This window comes from Mauremys reevesii, linkage group 1 (assembly GCF_016161935.1).
Source record: "Mauremys reevesii isolate NIE-2019 linkage group 1, ASM1616193v1, whole genome shotgun sequence".
Taxonomy (NCBI): domain Eukaryota; kingdom Metazoa; phylum Chordata; order Testudines; family Geoemydidae; genus Mauremys; species Mauremys reevesii.
The window spans coordinates 137,433,976-137,455,294 of record NC_052623.1 but is presented as its reverse complement, the minus strand read 5'-3'; the positions used below and the strand labels follow the sequence as shown (position 1 = coordinate 137,455,294).

Below are 21,319 nucleotides of genomic sequence, written 5' to 3'. Positions count from 1 at the left end.
CTACTTCCCCTCACCCTCTCTGAGTGTGTGTGTGTATGGGAGAGAGAAAGGGTGATGTTTCCTTCTCATTCCTTCCTTTCTCCAGTGTGTGCAGGGTGCTATCCCACATGGTATCCAAGTAATGGAGCCTGACCTTTCTACTTCTGGTGCCAGTGGAAAGCAGAGCCATGAGGGGGCTGGCTGACTGGCTCTCACCTGACAGGGCAGGGAATAGTTTCTACTTGCTCTTAATGCTCGTAAATCACTAATTTGGCTCTGGTCCAGCCCCGCCCTTACCCATCTGTAATGGGCTTTACAAAGCCCATACCGAAAAAGGCAGAAGGGAGGGGAGTCTTCCCTGCTTACAGGCAATAAGGCTGACCACACTCCAGTGCAGCTGCCGGAACTGCCAATCGTGGAGGCTCTGACCAATAAAGAAAACAAGTCCAGCTATCAAGGAAGGAGAACAGAGGGAAAGGGAGGCAGAAAGGCCCAAGACAGCAAAGGGGCCACAGCACCATGCCAGGCTGCCTCTAAGAAACAAACAAGGAAACAAAAGAAGGCTGCAAGCCCTGAAGTTGGAGGGTGGAGAGACTCAGTTTGGGTTCAGAGTTTATGGACTGGTCTAATTGTAGGCGAATTGAAGGGGATCAGTTAGGAAAAAGCTGGAACCCCAAGAAAGACTGCACCAAGAGCAGCAGACACCTCCCTAGAGCTAGATCTCTTATGATGCTAGGGACTAGGCTGATTGACAAGTTTTGTCTGGAGCCTTGAAGGAATTTTTCCCATATGACAACACTGGCAAAATTGCTGTGTGGGTTTTCTCACCTTCCATTTGGCATCTCAGAAATCTTGCTTGGGAGTTTAAATTATACTGTCATAACTTTGCTGGATACCAGAGCTATTTGTGGGTTTAAATGGTTCCAAAATGAAGTCCCTGTAACACAATGGGTTGCTTGGACAGGTCCCCTGAGTGTACCACTGCATGATGAGGGGACATGCCTCTATGTCCCACACAGCATGGAGATCCCATTTCTCCTATCTCCTGTGTGGAGGAAGTGAGAGGGCTGGCACTCTGGCTTCCAGCCAGGGACCCTGGACAGGCCTGAGGGTGTAGAGTGGCCTTTGCCCTCAGACCTGCCCTCAGATTTATAGAAGCCAGGGCCATTTGTAACCAGTGAAAATTTGCACTGGAACAGCCCTCCCTAGTATTTGGAGGGAATCATCCCAGCTGGTTAAGAATTTTAATAATGGTATAACCTCTGCATTTAGGCATACTATGGCATAGGTGTCCACATAAACCTGGCTCTTGGTATTTTCATTCTAAAAGCTGATGAACTAATTCAGAGAAGAAAAATAGTTTTTATTAACTTTCATAATTCATATGTCTAACAAAAGACCAGTAAGAAAACAGAAGGGATATGCAGTACGTGACTTCCATCTTAACGTCTTCATATTTGTAGCCTGAGCATACCAGTGATTAATGAATCACAGAGTGGCAGGTTCATTTGTTTCTGATGCACCATCTTTTTGCCAAATGGAAGACATTATTCTCAGTTAATGACCTTAAGCGGGAGGTATTTACACTGATGCAATGTGTCTGTCATTGTGAGATATTTGCACTGTCTGTGATAAAAGCATCCTAATTAGAACTATTTTTTGCAAATGTGAGGATCCATTTCAATGGAGGAATCAGAATATGTAAATGCAAACTAAATACTAGCACAACCTAAATAATGCCAATAACAGTTCTTTCTGTTAAGAGTTCAGATTTATCTTTGAAGTTGTATCATGTTTACTTGTGTACGGACAATGAAATAAAAACATCTTTCTCCTTATGGTCTAGGGTTTTATTCTCATGGACAACTTCATTAATAGTCCAGTCAGCCAACAGATAGCACACTCAAGACTCTTATATGGTATCTCAGTTAGTTTGGTCTTTGAACAAGATGGAGTAATACACCCTTGGAGGTTTGTTTGGAGGGGATAAAAGGGTGAAGACTGAATACTACCTTTGCACCCCATGGCTTTGCACCCCATATACTTGACGTTAAAATCTTACTGCCCTGATCCTGCCACGGACAGCTAAACATAGAAGCTGCTGCAGAATTGCCACCACTGAGGCACACGGACTGTCCCTGCCGTCCGCGGCGGCAATTCGGCGCACTGCTTGGGGGCAAAACAACAGGGACTGCCGCCCCTTGCAGATTGCTGCCCCAAGCACCAGCTTGGAATGCTGGTGCCTGGAGCCAGCCCTGCTGTTCACTCAGACATCTCAACTGGTTTGCAACAGCAATAGCAGCAATGCATGTGTAAGTACGGTAATAAAATAATGAACACACCAAAAACTGAAAAGTCAGATTTTTACTGCACAATACGTAACAACCACATTGCACTGACGGATATTTTCAATGTACAGTAACTGTTAAATTTTTGAACCACGAATTTCAATGCTGAAGTAGCTATCCTATTCCTGGCATTTGATATCTGTTTGAGGTTTTTAAAACAATGTTGTGTATCAGAGCCAACCAATTACATTTTGCTATTTTTAGTGCAGTTATTGGCCATGCATATACACAGCACATGCCTCCAAGGTGAAGAACTGCCGATATTTATTTTAATGAAAGCATCATGGAAAAATCATCTGGTTCATTCTATAGTAAACAATGATGAGTAGCTAAATCATCAGACATCCTAGTTTACAGAGATGGTCCCAGATGATTCTACTGAAACCAAGGATTTGTTCCAGATTTAGTGGAATGCTGGGACATATCACCTGGCCTCCTGTCTGGCCTATTTCTCTCCATATCTATACTACTGCTGTGCTGATCTCCTGCGCAGTTATACCTCCTTTGATCACTTGGGTATCTGCTACTCCCCTTACTCTTGCTGGTTATTTCTCATGTGGAAGTGGCCTCTGTTTCTTATTCAACAGCTGAGAGGCATAAAAGAAAAAGTGTGTGTCTGTGAGGAGTGGGTAGTGTTGCACTATACTCAGCTCTACAGAGCAGCTTTTGCGGGAAGGACAGTAGGTCCTGTGACTGAAAGTATCAACAGCCAATCCAGATCCAGCCACCAGATGGAAAGAAGAGCATGTGAGGAGGAATAAAGAGAGAACTGGAGAAGGGTAAGTTTAGGAGGGAAAGGAGAACTAGGGGCAGAAGAATGAGAGCTGGAAGGGTAAAAGACAAGACAAAATGTGTTGGAAAGAGAGGACCAGAGAGAATAAGCTTGAGGCACTCTTCCATTCTTCTGACTAGGGGAGAGGTAATTCTTGATTTAGTCCTAAGTGGCGCACAGGATCTGATGAATATAGCTGAACCACTCCGAAATAGCAACCGTAATGTAATTAAATTTAACATCCTTGTAGGGGAAAAATGCCAAAGAAACCTACCACAGTAGCATTTAACTTTAGAAAGAGGAACTATACAAAAATGAGAGAGCTCGTTAAATAGAAATGAAAAGGAACAGTCACAAAAGTGAAATTCCTGCAAATTGCATGGAGACTATTTAAAGACACCATAATAGAGGTTCAAACTAAATGTATACCCCAAATAAATATAGAAATAAAAACAGTAAGAGGACCAAAAGAATGGCACCATGGCTAAACAGCAGAGTAAAAGAGGTGGTTAGAAGCAAAAAGGCATCCTTTAGAAACTGGAAGTCGAATCTTAGTGAGGAAAACAGAAAGGAACATAAATTCTGGGAAGTCAAGTGCACAAATTTAATAAGGCAGGCCAAGGAGTCATTCTGTATAGTTCTCTGAAAACATATACTCAATGTGCAATGGTAATCAAAAAAGCTAATAGAATGTTGATAGATAACAAAACAAAACATATTGCCAGAATGCCATTATATAAATCCATGGTATGCTCACATCTTGAATACTGTGTACAGTTCTGGTCACCCCATCTGAGAAAACATATATTATAATTGGAAAAGGTACAGAGAAAGGCAACAAAAGTTATTAGGGGTATGGAACAGCTTCCATGTGAGGAGAGATTTAAAAGGCTGAAACGGTTCAGTTTAGAAAAGAGACAACTAAGGGGGATATGATAGAGATCTATAAAATCATGAATGGTCTAGAGAAAATGAATAGGGGAGTGTTATTTACCCCTTCACATAACATAAGAACTAGGGGCACACAATGAAATTAATAGGCAGCAGGTTTAAAACAAATGAAAGGAAGTATTTCTTCACACAAAATAGTCAAATTGTAGAACTTGTTGCCATGGGATGTTCTGAAGGCCAAAAGTATAAATGGGTTAAAAAAAGAATTAGATAAGTTCACTGAAGATAGATTCATCAATGGCTATTAGCTAAGATGATCAGGGATGCAACCTTTGCCCTGGGTGGCTCTAAACCTCCAACTACCAGAAGCTGGGACTGGACAATAGGATGGATCACTTGATAATTGCCCTGTTCTGTTTATTCCCTCTGAAGCACCTTGCACTGGCCACTGTCAGAGACAGGATACTGGGATAAATGCATCATTGGTCTGACCTAGTATGACCGTTCTTATGTTCTTATTTTCACATATCCGATGCTGCCAAATTGTTTACACAAGTGCATTCTGGGAAAACCTGAACAGTTATCACATACTGCCTCAGAATGGGGATTGTGTGCTTGAAGAATACCTTGAAGGAGAAATGCCATCAACAGGTGGGGCAATGCAAATCGGGGATCTTGTACTGCACATGGAGGTGGGAGGAAGATAGATTGGCTTGGCAGAATTCTTTATTTTTTTAATACGTTCAATGGATAATATACATGTTTATTTTAAGAATTGTTGCTGTTTTTATTTATCTAAATTTTCACACTTGTGGGAAATTATTAGGGGGTGTCAGACAATAGAGGGATGAGACTGTAATTATTTAATGCCAGTAGACACGGAGCTTCAAAAAGTTAAAGCTTTATAACTGTTAAAACACAGCTTGTCAACATCACATGTCAAAACATACAAAGTACATTTCCTTAAATCAAACTCTAGTAAGTTCTCAAGCAGCATTTTTCTTACTTTGCCCGTCCGTAAACTTCAATTATTATCAATAGAAATATTTTTTATCAGTTTGTGTGTGGACGGTAACTAACATTTACTGATAGACAAGCAAACCTGTTATACAAAACACAGTTGGGAGGTCATGCCCAAACAACAAAATAGCTGTTGCTGGAAGACTACAAGGTATGATACAAGACCTCTGTTAGGAGTGCTATGCTCAGTGACATTATTACTAACCAAGTTTTAACCATGTTGTGTGCAGATGGATTTAGAGCCAACTATGCCTATAACTGATTAAAAACTTGTTTAAAAGTTGTTTGCAGTGTTGCTGTAGCTGACTTGGTCCTAGAATATTAGAGAGACAAGGTTTTATTTAGACGTTGTACTTTAGACAAGGTCTAAGGACTGGGTGTGAAAAAAATGGCAATTTGCCTAGGTTTTTTTAAAAAATGCGGTTTGAGATTGGCTACAAAATCATGAGATTTAAAAAAAAAATACATTCTGCGTTCTTTTTATTTGCCTAATGGTTTCTGAGCCTCACTTCATGTTTTCAAGCTTTTCTCCAGAACTGTGAGGGCTAGAAACTTATTTTTTCTTTTACATAAAAGCTGGGACTCTCTCCGAATTATGTGAATCTAGGAGCTAGGTTTTCAAGGAAAACTCCAAATATCATGAGACTCACAAGCAAATCACAAGGGTTGGCTACATTGTCTATAATTCACATGCTCACATGAATCTGTGTAATCTACTGAAGTTTTTCAATAAATGTTGACTTTGTTTGACATATGGATGTATATGTCCAGAAGCACTTTTTAAAAGGTCATAAAAAGGAAACTGGACTTGATTGTCCTTTTCCATCACACTACCTTACATTCCAGGGTTGAAATCCTGGCCCCACTGAAGTCAGTGGCAAAATTCCCAGAGACTTCAATGGGGCCATTAAAGGGTTAATGAAGAAAGTAGCATGTCAGACTATGAAATGAGTTCCATTCACAAAGTCTGAACACATAACACAATAGGCCAGTTAATGAACTAAACGGAATAAGATACCTTGTGGGATGGTAATCCATTTACAGAGTAAAATGGTTTCAAATGATAATCAAATATCAAACTTCCAAAAAACCAAAACTTTAAACTACTTCAAGTGCTTCAGCTGTTCAATCATTTTCTTATCAGCAGAGATGATATTCAAATTAATTTGGGAAAGATTTATTAGACTGACAGGAAGAACAAAAGACCACAGTGTTTTGTTTTGGTTGTAATTAAAATGAATTAGCTTAAACAAAACCTATCTGTAAAGTTTTAAAAAAATACTAAGTGAATTACATTGAGTAGCAGACCAGAGTATTATCAATCTGCATTATTGCTATTTTCACCTACAATTGTACTGGACAGTTTGTTTTAAGCATGAAAACAATACAAATGCTAAACACAGCAAGTGTAAACTGTTGTCTTAGGAAAAATAATAAAGAAATAATGATAATCCTGTAATTCCCATTGGTGGGCATTTTTCCTGCAGTAATGGGAACACAAATGTTCCTCAGGAGTGGAGCTGGATGAAATTTTTCTAATAAAATACTTGTCAAAAAATTGCATTTTTTCAAAATTAAAATTTTTCATAAAAAATGTTTGATTTTTTATTGTTCCTTTCTTTATCCCCCTTCCCCACTTTCACTGGGAAAATGAAAACAAGTTAAAAAGAGAGGTAACCTGGGCTAAAGAAAATGAAAAAAAGAAAAAGAAAAACATAGAACATTTAAAAACTAAAATCTACAGTAAATAGTTTGTGAAACATTTTTAATAAAACTAAAATCATTCCTTTTCGAAACCAGCAGAATGAAAACTATTTCAAATTTTGTCATGAAAAATCTCAACCATTTTCCAACCAGCCCTACTCAGGAAAAATGGCCTTTACCACACTAATGCCTGCGGTACCCCAGCACCTCTATTCAGCAGGTGACGAGTATACCTATGTATCAATGAAAGAACACTAGGAGACTAACCTGGTTTCTGCACCTGCTAGAGTTCCATAGTCCCAAACAGAGTGCAGGCATTATCTGCTAGCTATGGGATATGCTGAGTTCCCTCGCCTTGCAGCGCATAGTCCGAGAAGGGGGAGGGGTAGTATAAACACACACACAAATTAGTTGGATCTGCTATTCCTTTCTGAAGAAAACTATCGTGTGTCCCACTTCCATGCTATTTCCCTTGGCTCTGGTCACTGTGAGCACCTGCCCTTCTCTGGACCCAAAACATGGCTTCAGCAGAGATGAGCAAGGTTTAGTCCAGCGGTTCTCAAACTTTTGTACTGGTGACCCCTTTCACATATCAAGCCTCTGAGTGCGACTCTCCCTTATAAATTAAAAACACTTTTTAAATATATTTAACACCATTATAAATGCTGGAGGCAAAGCGGGCTTTAGGGTGGAGGCTGACAGCTCACAAGCCCCCATGTAATAACCTCGTGATCCCCTGAAAGGTCCTGACCCCCAGTTTGAGAACTCCTGGTTTAGTCTAATGGTGGGTGCCTCACAGTTAAGGAGAAGGAACTCTTTATTTTAATAACATTGATGGTTTTACTCCACCTTGAATTATTTTTGCTATTTAATATCTCTGTGTTATAATGATTGTAGGGCCAGGAGGCACCCTGGGACAGGCCTACTGATTTGTGGGGCCTCAAGCAAGAGTAGGGACTCCCGTCTCCTGGAAGCATGATCAGGTCATGAGTTATCTTCCCCTCTAGTCCACCTGCTGGAGGAAGAACTGTGAGTATCCTGAGGTCACATGGGATGAAAGGCCCCAATCGGCTGCTTGGCTTGCTTGTGCTTAAGGCTGACCTTGAGGTAATTCTGTTCTCATTTTAGTCACAGTTCATATAGGATACTACTTCACATCAACGCCATGTAGCCCAGCAAAGGAGACGGCCTGATCATCCAATCAAAAGCCAAACAACCTCAGGCCAGAACACTGCACAGATGTACAGTGTTACACCTTACAGTCAGTACTGAATACAACAGCAGCTCACTGAACTACATATAACTGCATTACAGTATAGATCCCTTTTTTTCACATGACTTTAAAGCAAAGACTCAAATCAGCCAAACGAGGGACTATACTGACTTGTGCAAAAATGTGTGTAAGAGAACTTTTTTCATGTTTTATATATATTTATTGTAATCAAACCCATTAAACATACAGTGAGCCTAATTCTGCTCCCAGCTACCTCCATGAGACTTCTGACTGTGGGGTGGCACGTGCACGACTGAAGGTAAAATCTGTATCTCAATATTAGTAAAATGATCTGAGTTAAAAAGAAACAAAAGAATGAAGGTAAATGGCCCTGTTGTGCCTGGCCTGCACATATGTTTAATGGGGCCAACCCCCATGCTCCCTCTGCCTCAAGTATTCTAGTGCAGCAGCCATTGTACAGTCTTGTTGGAGAGTGCATGCACTCTTTCCTGCTACAGCAGCTGGTGGCATTAGCTACCTGGAAGGATACAGGATAAGGGCAGATTAATTAACGCCCCATTCCATAGCTGGGACCATAGAGCTACTTGGGTGTGTGTATGTGTGTGATTGAGAGAGAGAGAGAGAGAGAGAGAGAGAGATGCGCAGTCCATTGGGGATCCTGGCCTTTCTTCCCTCCTTCTTTATTTCAGTTAGTGTAGTTTGTAGCTGAGGAGTCGCAGCATATGCCCACCAAGACTGGATTCTCATTTGCTTACCTACACACTAAGATCCAAACAGGTTCAGGATTGGTCAGCTCAGGTAGAACATGGCCGTAAAGCACTATCATACTCCTCAACTCCACACATTTGAAATAGCACCTTTCAACTAAAGATCTCAAAGTGCATTGTAATCCTGATTTACGCCTCACAACAACCATGTGAGGTAGGTAAGTATCTTCATATAACCGAGCTTGAAACTGAAGCCCAGAGAAGTTAGGGGACTTGCCCACAGTCACCCAGCAACCTACTGACCAACATTTTCAAACTAATTTCAGGAAGATTGGGAATGGAAGGCTAGTGGGGGTTAAGTCCCTGCCCTGAGATGGGAGACCCTGAGGTTGGGTCCTACCCCTGCGGGATGTGATCTGTTTGGGGAGAGGGGGGCTTGTGTCCTGCCCTCAGGAACTGGTAGGCCCGGGCGGGCGGTGGGTGGGTTGGAGAGCAAGCCAGCCTGAAGCTCATCTCCTGGAGAGGTGGCTCTTGTCTCACAGGGCTGGCCCAGCTCCCCATTCCTATATGCTGGCTCTCGCTGCAGCATTCACTACTGGAAAACAGGCTGCCATATTACTTTCTGCTAAGCATATGCCTCTTTGACAGTAATGTTTCTAATGTATAAAGTGGGACATTTAATCTGACAATGGCTAATATATTTAATCTGTATTCTGTAAAAATAATTACACCCTGGATGCACTGATTTTTCCACCCACACAGAGCTAAAGTTTTAGCAAATTAAATCTACATATAAAGGTTGCCCATTTCAATATTTTAATCCCATATTATTGGTTTAATTCTCCTTTTACAAACATATAAGCGGGGAGGGGAAGCTTGCTATATTTATCTTTCATCACAAAATGCACAACTTCGTGGACACAGATGGGGAGGACTACAAAAAACTGTCTCTTTTCTGAGGGTATCGCAACTCCCAGATTATTCCTGGGTTGAAAGCTGGGTGGTTGGGGGGACTTGCAGAGGAGGGAAATCCCCCAAACCCGTTATAGTAACTGACCAAATCTCAGTGTCTCAATGAACTGAGATTCTAGCCCATCAACGCCCCTTCCTGTCCAGCTCAGCCTCCCACCCAAAAGACTCAGCCCCTCCAGATCCTGAGCCAATATGAGCTTTACTCTCCTTTCAGCCTCCTTCCCCCTAGACCAACTGGGGCTCCTTCTCTCTTCCAACCCAGCACTGAGCCCCCCTACAGGGGAAGGTGGCAAGCACCTCTGCTTCCCACATTCCCTGCTCTCCTTGGCTGCTTTTCTCTCGGGCTCTCCCTGCCCTGCCTGAGTCTCCTTCCAAAACACATATCAAGCCATGCCCCTTCACCAAGCCATGCCCATCACTCCCACCTCAAACCACAGCAAGCCAGCATCATCCCTGTCTTGTAGGGAGTGAGCCAATGGAGCCGTTCAATTTTGAGCTCTGGGATTCAAGATGGCAAAGCTCATGACTTCCCATTCCAGCAGTGGCTGACGCTCTCTCACCACAGCATGCAGATGGGGCTTCCCCCTCCCAGCTCCCTGCTCCACCCATTCCTGGCCCTGCCACTGTCAGATCACCTGTCCGGAAATCCCCCTCCCACATTGCTGGAGATAACATTATTAAATCAGGAGCTGGGGGGGGTTTGGTTACAAATAGGAGTCTCACTGACATACCATGAGAGTTGGTCAGTCTGCCTAGCAAGTCAGTAGGATTGCTGGGAATAGAACTCTGCTTGCTGTTCTAAGCACTAGGTAGACTCCTAGTACAAGTCAAAACAGACCATTATTATTTAAATCACTGTTAAATTGTTCCACTGATGTACGCAGTGGTGTATAGTCTTAAATTTTATCTTCAAAGGCACAGCCTTTGTTTCACTTACATTTTTTGTTATGTAGATAAGGTAGAGACAGACAGAAAATAGGCAGACAAAAGCATCTATGTTGCTAGGAAACTAATTCAGAAAACATTATAGATACTTACAGGGTAAGGTTGAACAACAGTCAGGAGGATCGATTCTTTGCAGCTTCTGTAAGGAAAAAATAAAAGAGTGAAGATCCATACTTTCATGCTCTAAAGATAATAAGCTTTTCTTTCTAATGGAGAAAACTGTGATCCTGTGGCCAAGTGTTTATTACAATCACATAGCAGAGCATTAGAGAGATGAATAATATGCCAAAGTCACAATGAATATAAAAAATGAAGTGTTTTCCAATGTCACAAAGCAACCTGACTTGAACCTTATTATGCAGTTTATACTGGGAGATATTATTGGCTTCATCAAACAATTGTGCGGGGCAATGATAGCTTTTCCTACTGAGCGTGGAATAGATTTGGATTCATCAAATCTGTTTATCATTTGCAAACTCCTTATTTCTTTCACTGGCTTAATAAAATGCAGTTGTTTCTCATGCTATCCAGCTCCTGCAGATTTAGAGCCAAATTCAGCTGAAGATACTGGGGAGGGATGGGTAAAAATGAAGGCAGAATTTGGCCCTGAGAGGCTTCCTGAATTAATCTTTGGGAACTGGGGGAAAGGAAGATTTTGAGAATATCCCATTTACAGTAAAATATTTACATCATCATCAAAGAAAGATCATTCTTTAAAAATCTTATAGCTCTTCTTTGGGTAAACCAGTGAATTGAAACCAGGTAAGCAGCACAATTATCTGAGCAGGTGAGTTTACAGGACAACCCTAAATTCCATGTCAAGGCTATTAAAACTGGAGAGGAAACCACTAGGACATTTTGCATGATCAAGTGATTCTGATAACTTAAAGGACAAATAAATGCTTATTTAATTACCAAAAGAGAAAACTCAAGTCAATATTTCATTTATTACATCATTGGATTGCTTAGTTTTTATTAGCCAAGAAAAGGTTAGTTGCCATTTGGTTGAGATGGAGTTGATTTTCTGTAGGTTTTCCTAATTTCAAATGAAATTAATTGCCTGTTTCTGTGATTTATTGCCTGGCCAAGTGAAGTGCAACTAATTTGAATGCCAGAACTGTTCAGTAGAACAAACTAAAATAAATCACAATTGTAGGGTTAAGCACCATGTCACTGGTTCTGTATGCAATCACCCTGTGCTGTCAATTCACTGTATTGAAATGCCATTGGAAAAAAAATCAATGGAACCGTGGGAAAAGGAAATAGAGGAGACACTCAAGGACTGGTAAGAAAATCTCTTTGGTGTGTGCCTGGTGAAGTCAGCATTTTCTTGCAGGGTTCCATGAAAATTGGTGTGAAAATTGCTATGAAAATTGGTCAACAGACTACCCCAACCAGCCTATCAGATTCTACTCCTGTCCATGGCATTACACAGGTGCAACTGAGGGCAAACTTTGACCATATAGTCTTGCACATTTGACATGAGTCAAAATGATAAAACTTCCTCAGTTCTCAAATCAACTTCCCATTAATCATGATATCTGCATTATTTCATAAAAATAGTACAGATTAATAGATTCATACATTCTAAGGCTGGAAGGGACCTCGAGAGGTCATCGAACCCAGTCCCCTGCCCTCTGGGCAGGACCAAATACTGTCTAGACCATCCTGGATAGACATTTATCTAACCTACTCTTAAATATCTCCAGAGATGGAGATTCCACAACCTCCCTAGGCAATTTATTCCAGTGTTTAACCACCCTGACAGTTAGGAACTTTTTCCTAATGTCCAACCTAAACCTCCCTTGCTGCAGTTTAAGCCCATTGCTTCTTGTTCTATCCTTAGAGGCTAAGGTGAACAAGTTTTCTCCCTCCTCCTTATGACACCCTTTTAGACAGGGGCGGCTCTAGACCCCCCCAGCGCAGCGCTTAGGCGGCCGGCGGGCCCGGCGCGGGGGGCGCTGGTTGAGCTCCGCTCTGCGCTGCCTGCGGCAGGTCCACCGGGCCCGGCGAAGCGGAAGACTGCGGACCGCAGGCATGCGGCGGTCTTCCCCTTCTCCCGGTTGAGCGGCGCGGGCCGCAGGCGGCGGCAGCAGGTCTGGTCGCCGGGGTTCCGCGCAGGCCGCAGCAGCAGGCGGCCGGCGGGAAGGGCAGCCGCCGAAGAGACCAGGAGGCCGGACAGCGGGAGCGCGGCGCAGCGCGGCGCTGCTTAGCAGCCTGGCTTTTAGATACCTGAAAACTGCTATGTCCCCTTGAGCAAGAGGAATTGAAAGCTTTAGTTTTGTCTATTGTATCCTCTATCCCAGGCATAAGAAGAAAAAGAAGAAAAACAACCACCACCACCACAACACTGAACGATAGTGAAGCTTTGGAAGAGCTACATATGGTACATAAATTAAACATCCTTTCATAGAAAAGTCTACAAATCATTTTAGCCTAGTTAAAATAAATAGTCGCTTGGAGGAACATTACATGCATGATTTTTTTATTTTCAGAAATCATATTCTGCATTTAGGGCTAGACTCTATTAGTAAGATTTATTCACTCATGAAACAGTATGTGCTCCTTGACTCATGGTGCTGATATTTCTGAGGAAAAATAGCAAATTTTAGGATCATAGAAGTTTATAGAGGGAATTACCTTAAACCTCTATTAAATTAAATCTCATAGATTTTAAGAAAATCTCAATCCTGTGTTTATAATCAACTAATAAAAATAATAGAACTATATCTAGTTGAGTGAAAAACCTACTACAATTTTGGGCAATCAAAAATATGCAATAAATGCAATTTATCATGTGAAATCTCATCACTATAGATATGGTGTCTACATATTTATCTATCTCTACATCCATCAAGGTAGGTAAGTAAACTGATTTACAGGCAAATATTTCATGTCCAATTGGCCATCTTCATTGCCACCACTAATGCATCGGCCCAGGAACTTATTCTAACATTCCAACCATTGGGCATGTGACAGGGCGCTGGGCAAAGCTGTTGCTGATTCAACCCTCAGTCAGCCAGCTCTCATTTAGGGGAATAAATGAGAGCTGGCTGGAGATAACCTGGCCCTGATTGGGGAAGCAAAGACAGCTGCTGCCTAATTAGCTTGGGGCTGTATAAAAGCCTCAGGGGAAGAAAGCCAAAGGGGGAGCCGAAAGAAAGGGAAAAAGGCAGGGAGGTAGCACCTCCTTCCTGTAGGCGGTGAAGGGCCAACTGTACATGGTTAAATGGTGGTGGGAACAAGCCTGTAAATAAACTGCACCTGTGGTTACTACCCCCAGGGTCTAAGAGTGACTTTGTGGACCTAGCAGAGGCAGGAGCTGAGGGGGCTCTGCTGCACTTTGCTACAGGCAACTTTAAAGTGTTGTCATTTAAAAAAAATAATTTGTCATAGAAATGTTTTTCCTCCTTAAATTAAACCTGTCCAAGACCCAGGATAGGCAAGATTCTGACTGGGCCAGTATCAGATTTTTTTTTTTTAATAACAAAAAGGTCACTAATTTAAAATGCTAACTTGGGGGCAATTCCCAGATTCCTAATAGGACCAGCACTTGCACTGGAATGACCTTTGAAATTGGACCATAAATCAGGTATTTTTAGGTATAAGAAGGCATATCTGGTCATTTTAAGATATTTTTAGGGCTCCTTCTGAGCCATGTACAATTGGACTAATAATACCGAGGCACCTGGCTTTATGGACAGAGAGGCACACAAAGTAGGCATTAAAATACAATTTTTAAAGACTAAAACATTACTTAAAATAGTTTTCTGTAATACATATGGCTTATGCAAAATACCCAATGGTGGCATGTAATGTAAATGTTTTATCACCATCTGTTTGAGATGACCTGGTGTGCACCTCGTGAAGGAATAATAATACCTTGTTCTTAAATAGCGCTTTTCATCTTTCAATCTGAAAGCACTTGTATCATTATCCCACTCACTCATGACTTCAAAACTAGCCCAAACTCATGCTGATGAAACCCTTACCATGTACATCACCATATAATTCCTATACAGATGTGTATATATGCACATGTATATTAAAGCTATAAACACTGTATACTACACTACTCCATCAAGTATGTATCTCTCTCTCTCTCTCTCTATATATATATATGGCGTATATATAAAGTGTACATATATATACACACACACAACCCACTCACTCCCACCCCTGCCGGGTGCATGTGTGCTATTAGATATTAAATACATAAACAAACTGATCACATGACCTAATTTAAATTTGCACCTTTGCTCTCCTAAAAACTCCAGGAAGGCACCAGCACAAGACAAAGACAAAAATCTGTCAAATTTTCCCTTTGCACAAGCCTACTTTTCTCTTTTATCCCCATACCTAAAGTATAGCTTCAGAAAAAAGATGGTAATCAAAAGCAGAATTTAGACCATACAGGCTAAGAGACCAAATCTATATTTCATGGCATTCTAGATTTTTAGGGTGCTCTATCATCTGCCCCACCCAACAAAGAATTCAAGTACCTATGGCCAAGTTCTCTTCATTTCAGGAAAGGGAATTAACTGAGACGTACAAAACTACAAAGTTGCAACGAGAATGGGAAATTCAGTGCCTCATCTCTTTGACCTTTGCAAAGCCTTGTATTATGATTATATTTGTTCATTCCACCTACTCCTTGCGAGTACTTCAGCCATAAGAAAAAGAGGTCTGAGAATCAAATTACAGAACATTTAAACAGATCAAAGTAGTAGTAGTATTATTATCTCTCTCAGACGACATGAGGCATTAATATTCTGATGCAGTGTTAGCCATTGACTTTGTCTGTGAACTTGCAGGTGGGGAAATATGGTCCCTCTTTTGCCATTTCATGTCCATTTGAATCAGAGACAGTGGCAGAGTGGGTTGGGGCAGTATCACGTGGACAGGGGCGGCTCTAGCTTTTTTGCCGCCCCAAGCATGGCAGTCCGACAGCCTTCGGCGGCTTGTCTGCAGGAGGTCCGCCGGTCTCGCAGCCAAATTGCTGTCGAATCTGCGGGATTGGCAGACCTCCCGCAGGGAAGCCGTCAAATCCACTGGACCGGCAGACGTCCCGCAGGCAAGAAGCCAAAGGCTGTCGGACTGCTGTGCTTGGGGTGGCAAAAAAGCTAGAGCCGCCCCTGTCCACATGATACTGCCCTGACCCACTCTGCCACTGTCTCTGATTCAAATGGACATGAAATGGCAAAAGAGGGACCATATTTCCCCACCTGCAAGTTCACAGACAAAGTCAATGGCTAACACTGCATCAGAATATTAATGCCTCATGTCGTCTGAGAGAGATAATAATACTACTACTACTTTGATCTGTTTAAATGTTCTGTAATTTGATTCTCAGACCTCTTTTTCCTATGGCTGAAGTACTCGCAAGGAGTAGGTGGAATGAACAAATATAATCATAATACAAGGCTTTGCAAAGGTCAAAGAGATGAGGCACTGAACTTTCCATTCTCGTTGCAACTTTGTAGTTTTGTATGTCCAGCCCCCGCGGCTTGCTGCCTCAGGCACGCGCTTGGTGCGCTGGTGCCTAGAGCTGCTGGTGTACGTGGAGAGATATGGACCAAGGAAGTAGTTGTCTCTGTGCTTCATAATCACAGAAAATACAGTATGTAAGGAAGGAGAGTGAGGGAAGGGCATAATCTGTATTCATTCTTACGAACTGAGAACTAGAACTTATTTGCTATCCATTTTACTGAAAAATATGAACTCTTACAGCACTCAGATGCACACTAGGTATCTCACTCTGTACAGATAAGGAGGCCAAGTCCCCAGCAATATATAACATTGTATACAGTACATAGAAATTGTATTACACGACAGCAGTAGTATTGATATTATGTCAATCAGGGATGCCCTCCCTTTTAGGCCCAAACTTATCTCTGAGCCATTCAGTGTGAATCATGAGATTCTAAAACTATTGTTCGGAAATGCAATGATAACGATGACATCACTAAGATCTTCCTTCCCTGAAATGTCTATGCTGTTTCTTGCATTTTGGCTCTTTGCCATATGCGACAAAGGTCTGTGTTTCATATTTGAATCTTGTTGGGCTGAGAATTATGACTGTCACCAGAGACTCCATACATAATTACATTTTCTGACTTAAAGAAATGTAGTGTTGTGTTCATCCCCTGAGTTAAAATCTGAGAGCCAAAAGTAATAGGTTGGCAAAAATATCAATCGTATTCAAAGCAAAATGAAGCCATTTTTAACTTCTCAGAACTAGGCTAATAAAGCTCTGTGATTATGCATTTTAATGTCATTCATTACTGTAGACATTACAGACGTTTTGGAATGTTAGTCTATAAGGTGCCACAGGATTCTTTGCTGCTTTTACAGATCCAGACTAACACGGCTACCCCTCTGATACTTGTAGACATTAAGACAGCAAAACATTTTTCATCTTAAATCTGAGATCAATCTACTGTAGTCCATTATATTTGGCTTCAAAGGGTTTGCTTTATTTTAACTGCATATATACCCACCCCCACCCCCACCCCCACCCCACACACATACACAATCCCTGAGTTCTCATACATGAGTTATCCTTATATAAGGGAATTCAAAACTCCAGTCTATTTGGAATTTTAAAGTTTCTGGCTGACTGTTCCCCTGAGAGACAGAGGTTGTCTCCAAGCTCCATGTGAATTTATGGGATCTAGCAGAGGTCAGGGACATTTCTTAAAGAGTCACTGGAGCAGAGGACTGAACCCTGTGTCTCTCACCACACCAGGCTAATACGTTATTTTTGCTTGCTCTTTCTCTCTGGACCAACGACTCATTATTTATCCACAGTAGCACAGCTTCAATAAGAGAGATTGAGGGAGCCCCACATAAGACTATCCCATGGTCCAGTGGCTAGACACCCCTAGTTAAATCCCTTCTCCTAGTCAGATAGAGGGAGGAATTGAACCTGCATCTCCTACACCTTGGGCCACCACCATGAATGTTAGGCATGTTTGGAGCACATCTACTTGATCAGGCCCCACAGGCAAGTGAAGCACTTTTTCTGCCTGTCTTCCTCTGGTTTGTGGATAGCATTGAGGCTTAGGCAGTGAGGCAGCAGTGCAGATGCCCAGAGGCAGAAACGCAGGCGCCTAGGCAACTTTTACCTTGAATATTTAGGTGCTGAATGAATTTAGATGACTACAGGGTTAGGGGGCACTCCAGCAGGCATTTTCTGGATTGTAATGGAGCCTAAACCTGGGATTTAGGCCCCTACATCTGGGGGTTTGGTGAGTAAGTACCCTTGTGAATCTGGGTTTGTGACTCAGCACCCTCCACAACTCAAAGCTATGGCTAAGAGCTCATAATCAGCTCCACGGTGGTACACAGTTCCGTGTTAGAATTTTGGGTGGGATCCTCACTCCTGGCCTCTTTGTAAAAGATCTGGAGCAGTATTAAGGGGTCTTAAAACCCTGGTTCTGGCTGGGGCAGAATTCCTCCAGTACAATCACTGAAAAAGACAGTCAGATGGATGCCTCCCAAAGACCCCTTTGCGAGCGCTGCTATATCAGGGATGAGGCCATAGTACATAGCACTGAGGAAATTCCAGGCAGCCCTGTGGCTATAGGGTAGCCCTGGTGGCTCCCATAATTGAGACAGGCACCCAAAGCTATGTCTACACTAGCACTTTTATCGGTATAACTTGTGTCGCTCAGGGGTGTGAAAAAACACTTGTCTGAGTGACATAAGTTACACTGACAAAAATGCTGATGTGGACAGCGCTACGTTGGTGGGAAAGCGTCTCTTGACATAGCTACTGTTGCTTGTTGGGGGTGGTTTAATTATGCAGATGTGAGAGCTCTCTCCCGTCAGCATAGAGCAGCTACATGGGAGACCTTACAGTGGTGCAGCTGTGCCGCTGTAAGCTCTCGGGTGGGCTGAAGTACAAAAGTGGTTTAAGACTCTTGGAGAACCTCACCCATGGCAACTGGTAGGAAAATACAATGAGCCATTAGATTTGGGGATGTCCAGTGCCAATCAACCAAAATTTCTAAGGCACTTTGTGGTGTATTTAATTATTCCTAGCAGTATTTTAGTTTGGATAGCTGCACTGATTCAGGAAAAAGCATTAAAAAAATCTCCTCGAAAGATTTAAGTCTGATATTACAGAGGTGAAGATTTCCAGAAGCAGAATTAGTCTGCATGTGAAGCTGGTAGTTTTGCAGGGTTCATATTCAAACAAATCTGACCCCTCAAATAGTTGAAATAATGGATGCTTAAAATGGCCACTGCCACATAAAAAGACACAAGTGTACGATTATTACTGCACTGCAAGATCAAGCAGAAGTAGAAACTAGGTTGAGAGAGAGGAGACGCTGATTCTAACATAAATATCTTCAATAATAGCAACAGGAATACAGAAAATTACTGTCAAAGCAAATTGCTTTTTATATAAATGTTCTCTCTTTTAAAGGTTTGGCACAGTGTGAATGTCGATCTTTAAAACTGTCATAGTCTGCAATTGGCACTAATTGGAACCCTTCTTGGCAGTCTCAGCATGGGGCCAAGGAGTGTGTGTGGAGACTGAATTATTCTCTTGCTATTAGAAGTGGCCCCATCAGATCAGGATTGAGACATGTTGGCTGATAGTGAAAGGAAGCTTGTGTCGCTGCTATAAAGATTTGGGAGAGAAAGAAGCCCTCATTCTCTAGGACTGTCTGTCAGTTTTACAGGAACTGATTTCACTTTAATTTTTCCTTTATTGTCATGGTGGGGAAAGTCCTAGGAATTCCACCTGTGTAAATGCCACTGTTTTACTATCCAAGAAATTACCACCACCACAAAAAGCAAACCCAATCAAATACACAGCCTAAATCGCCAACTGTTTCTATAGGACCCAAAATATTTTGAGCTCCATTTACAAGCATACAGGTAGCATCATAAGCTATTTGGAAGCGCCAACTAGAGCAGATTGTGGCTTAGCAATGTTATTGTCTGGCTATACAGAAAGAAGGACAGAAAACATTAGACATGGGTTTAATCAGGCCGCAACTTTATTATTAGCTGTGTCACCTGTCTGTAGTTTCCTGGGTTGTTTTTATTTCCCTTTTTGTAGATGGGCACTATGGCCAGTAGCATTAAGTGGAATGTCTTCAGCCCTAGAGTTCACATGCCCCACTGATCCAACAGAACCAGCATTGCTCATTGTGACCAGTGTGTAAGCACGGGGAGCCTGATTGATGTGCATGTATATTTCAGTAGGAATGAGTCTTTCATCCAATCATAATTTTTGGCCACTTTGCACTTATGTAAATGATTACACAAGGTGTAAGGCAGCAGAGAACCAGGCCACAGTTGTGTACGGTATACTCCCAGTGAGAAAAATTGACCTTTTAAAAATGGAGCTCACTTGTCTAATAATTAATTGTTCAGCTTTCCTCTTCTAATTAGCCTTTCTGCTTGTTTGTTTTACAGGATCAAAAATAGATAAATTGAGATGAACTTTCATCTGGAACTCGGAGATAACTCAGCCAGGCCAAAGTTTTGAATGCTGTGCACTCTCTTTTGTTAATCACCAAAGTTCCAAGAGCTCTGAGGCAGAGTTAACTTTAGATGTATAATCAATAAGGTACAGTGAAGGCTGGCCCCAAGATGGCTATTTATCTCATGTCTCTAAGAAGGGAATTACAGACGTACTGTAAAATTACTTTAAATCAGTATACGGAGGAGGGAGATCTCACTTAAAAAAAGGCAGCTCCCATTCCCTTGAAAACTAAGACTTTATTCATCAGGCTGCACTGTTGCTATTGCATGAATTGTGTGTATTGTCTCTGAGTAAGAGTGTTTCCTACAAAAATGGATGCACAGTTTCGGACAGAGTTTCCAGGCAAGACAAGTGCAATTTAGTGCATACTTTCATATGTGCAAATACAATCAGTTATATGCAGGTGACACATCAGATGCACATTGGCACATGTATATATATTAGAGATACAAAACTCTGACCCTTGGTATCAACATACTTGTAGAGAACTTACACTGCAAGTGCAAGTGGAGGAGTGCAGAGCAAGCCTTCTCGGGAAGGCATATCCAATATTCTGCTTTCTACAATAAAACCAGAGCAAACACTGTCAAGATGAATACACTCATGTTACCAAAAAAAGGGAGAAATGTTAGAAATGTCTAATCTTTTAAATATTTTTCTCATGCTCTGAATTCCTTGGGATATTTCTGATGTTCCTAGTAGGTTCAGAACCAATCTAGTTGGGGATGGGTGAGGGAAGACGCACTGGGTGAGTCATGTTTTTGAATGAGTTTCAGGATGTAGAGGATGTTTTGTGATCAAAATAAGTTTTGGAGACTCCCTTGAATGTCTTGATGAAATTACCTGGCCATTTGACTTTTACCCCATCAGTGGAAGAAGGCAAAGTATATTTAGGGAGATATGGGAGTAACTCTCCAAAACTTGTTCCTTTTACTAAGTGATTACTTCCCATTATTGTTTGAATATCCTTGGAGACATAAAGAACTGATATTTTTCTTTTCACTGAATTGCAGATCCTGCCAAGAAAGCTCTGTGCTTCTCCACTTGTTACAGTAACAAGTGACAGCCCAGGACTGAGGTAATCAAAACTTTCATTTCCTGCAGCGGATGCAGAGGTCAGCCACAGATGACACCTTATTGAATACACGGGACGGACTGGTACTGTCTAACATAGCCAGGGCCGGCTCCAGGCCCCAGCATGCCAAGCACATGCTTGGGGCAGCATGCCGCGGGGGGCACTCC

At 41.9% G+C, this 21,319-nt stretch overlaps 1 protein-coding gene across 8 annotated transcripts in view; it reads right to left on the bottom strand.

Moving 5' to 3' along the window:
• The window catches only part of FRMPD4 (FERM and PDZ domain containing 4), a 451,884-nt gene that overhangs the window by 28,775 nt on the left and 401,790 nt on the right, over window positions 1–21,319 (bottom strand). For all 8 annotated transcript variants that reach the window (XM_039498317.1, XM_039498329.1, XM_039498310.1 and 5 more), the window contains one exon: window positions 10,666–10,711. In XM_039498317.1, coding sequence (XP_039354251.1) covers window positions 10,666–10,711 — 46 coding nt within the window. The remainder of the gene's footprint in view (window positions 1–10,665; window positions 10,712–21,319) is intronic.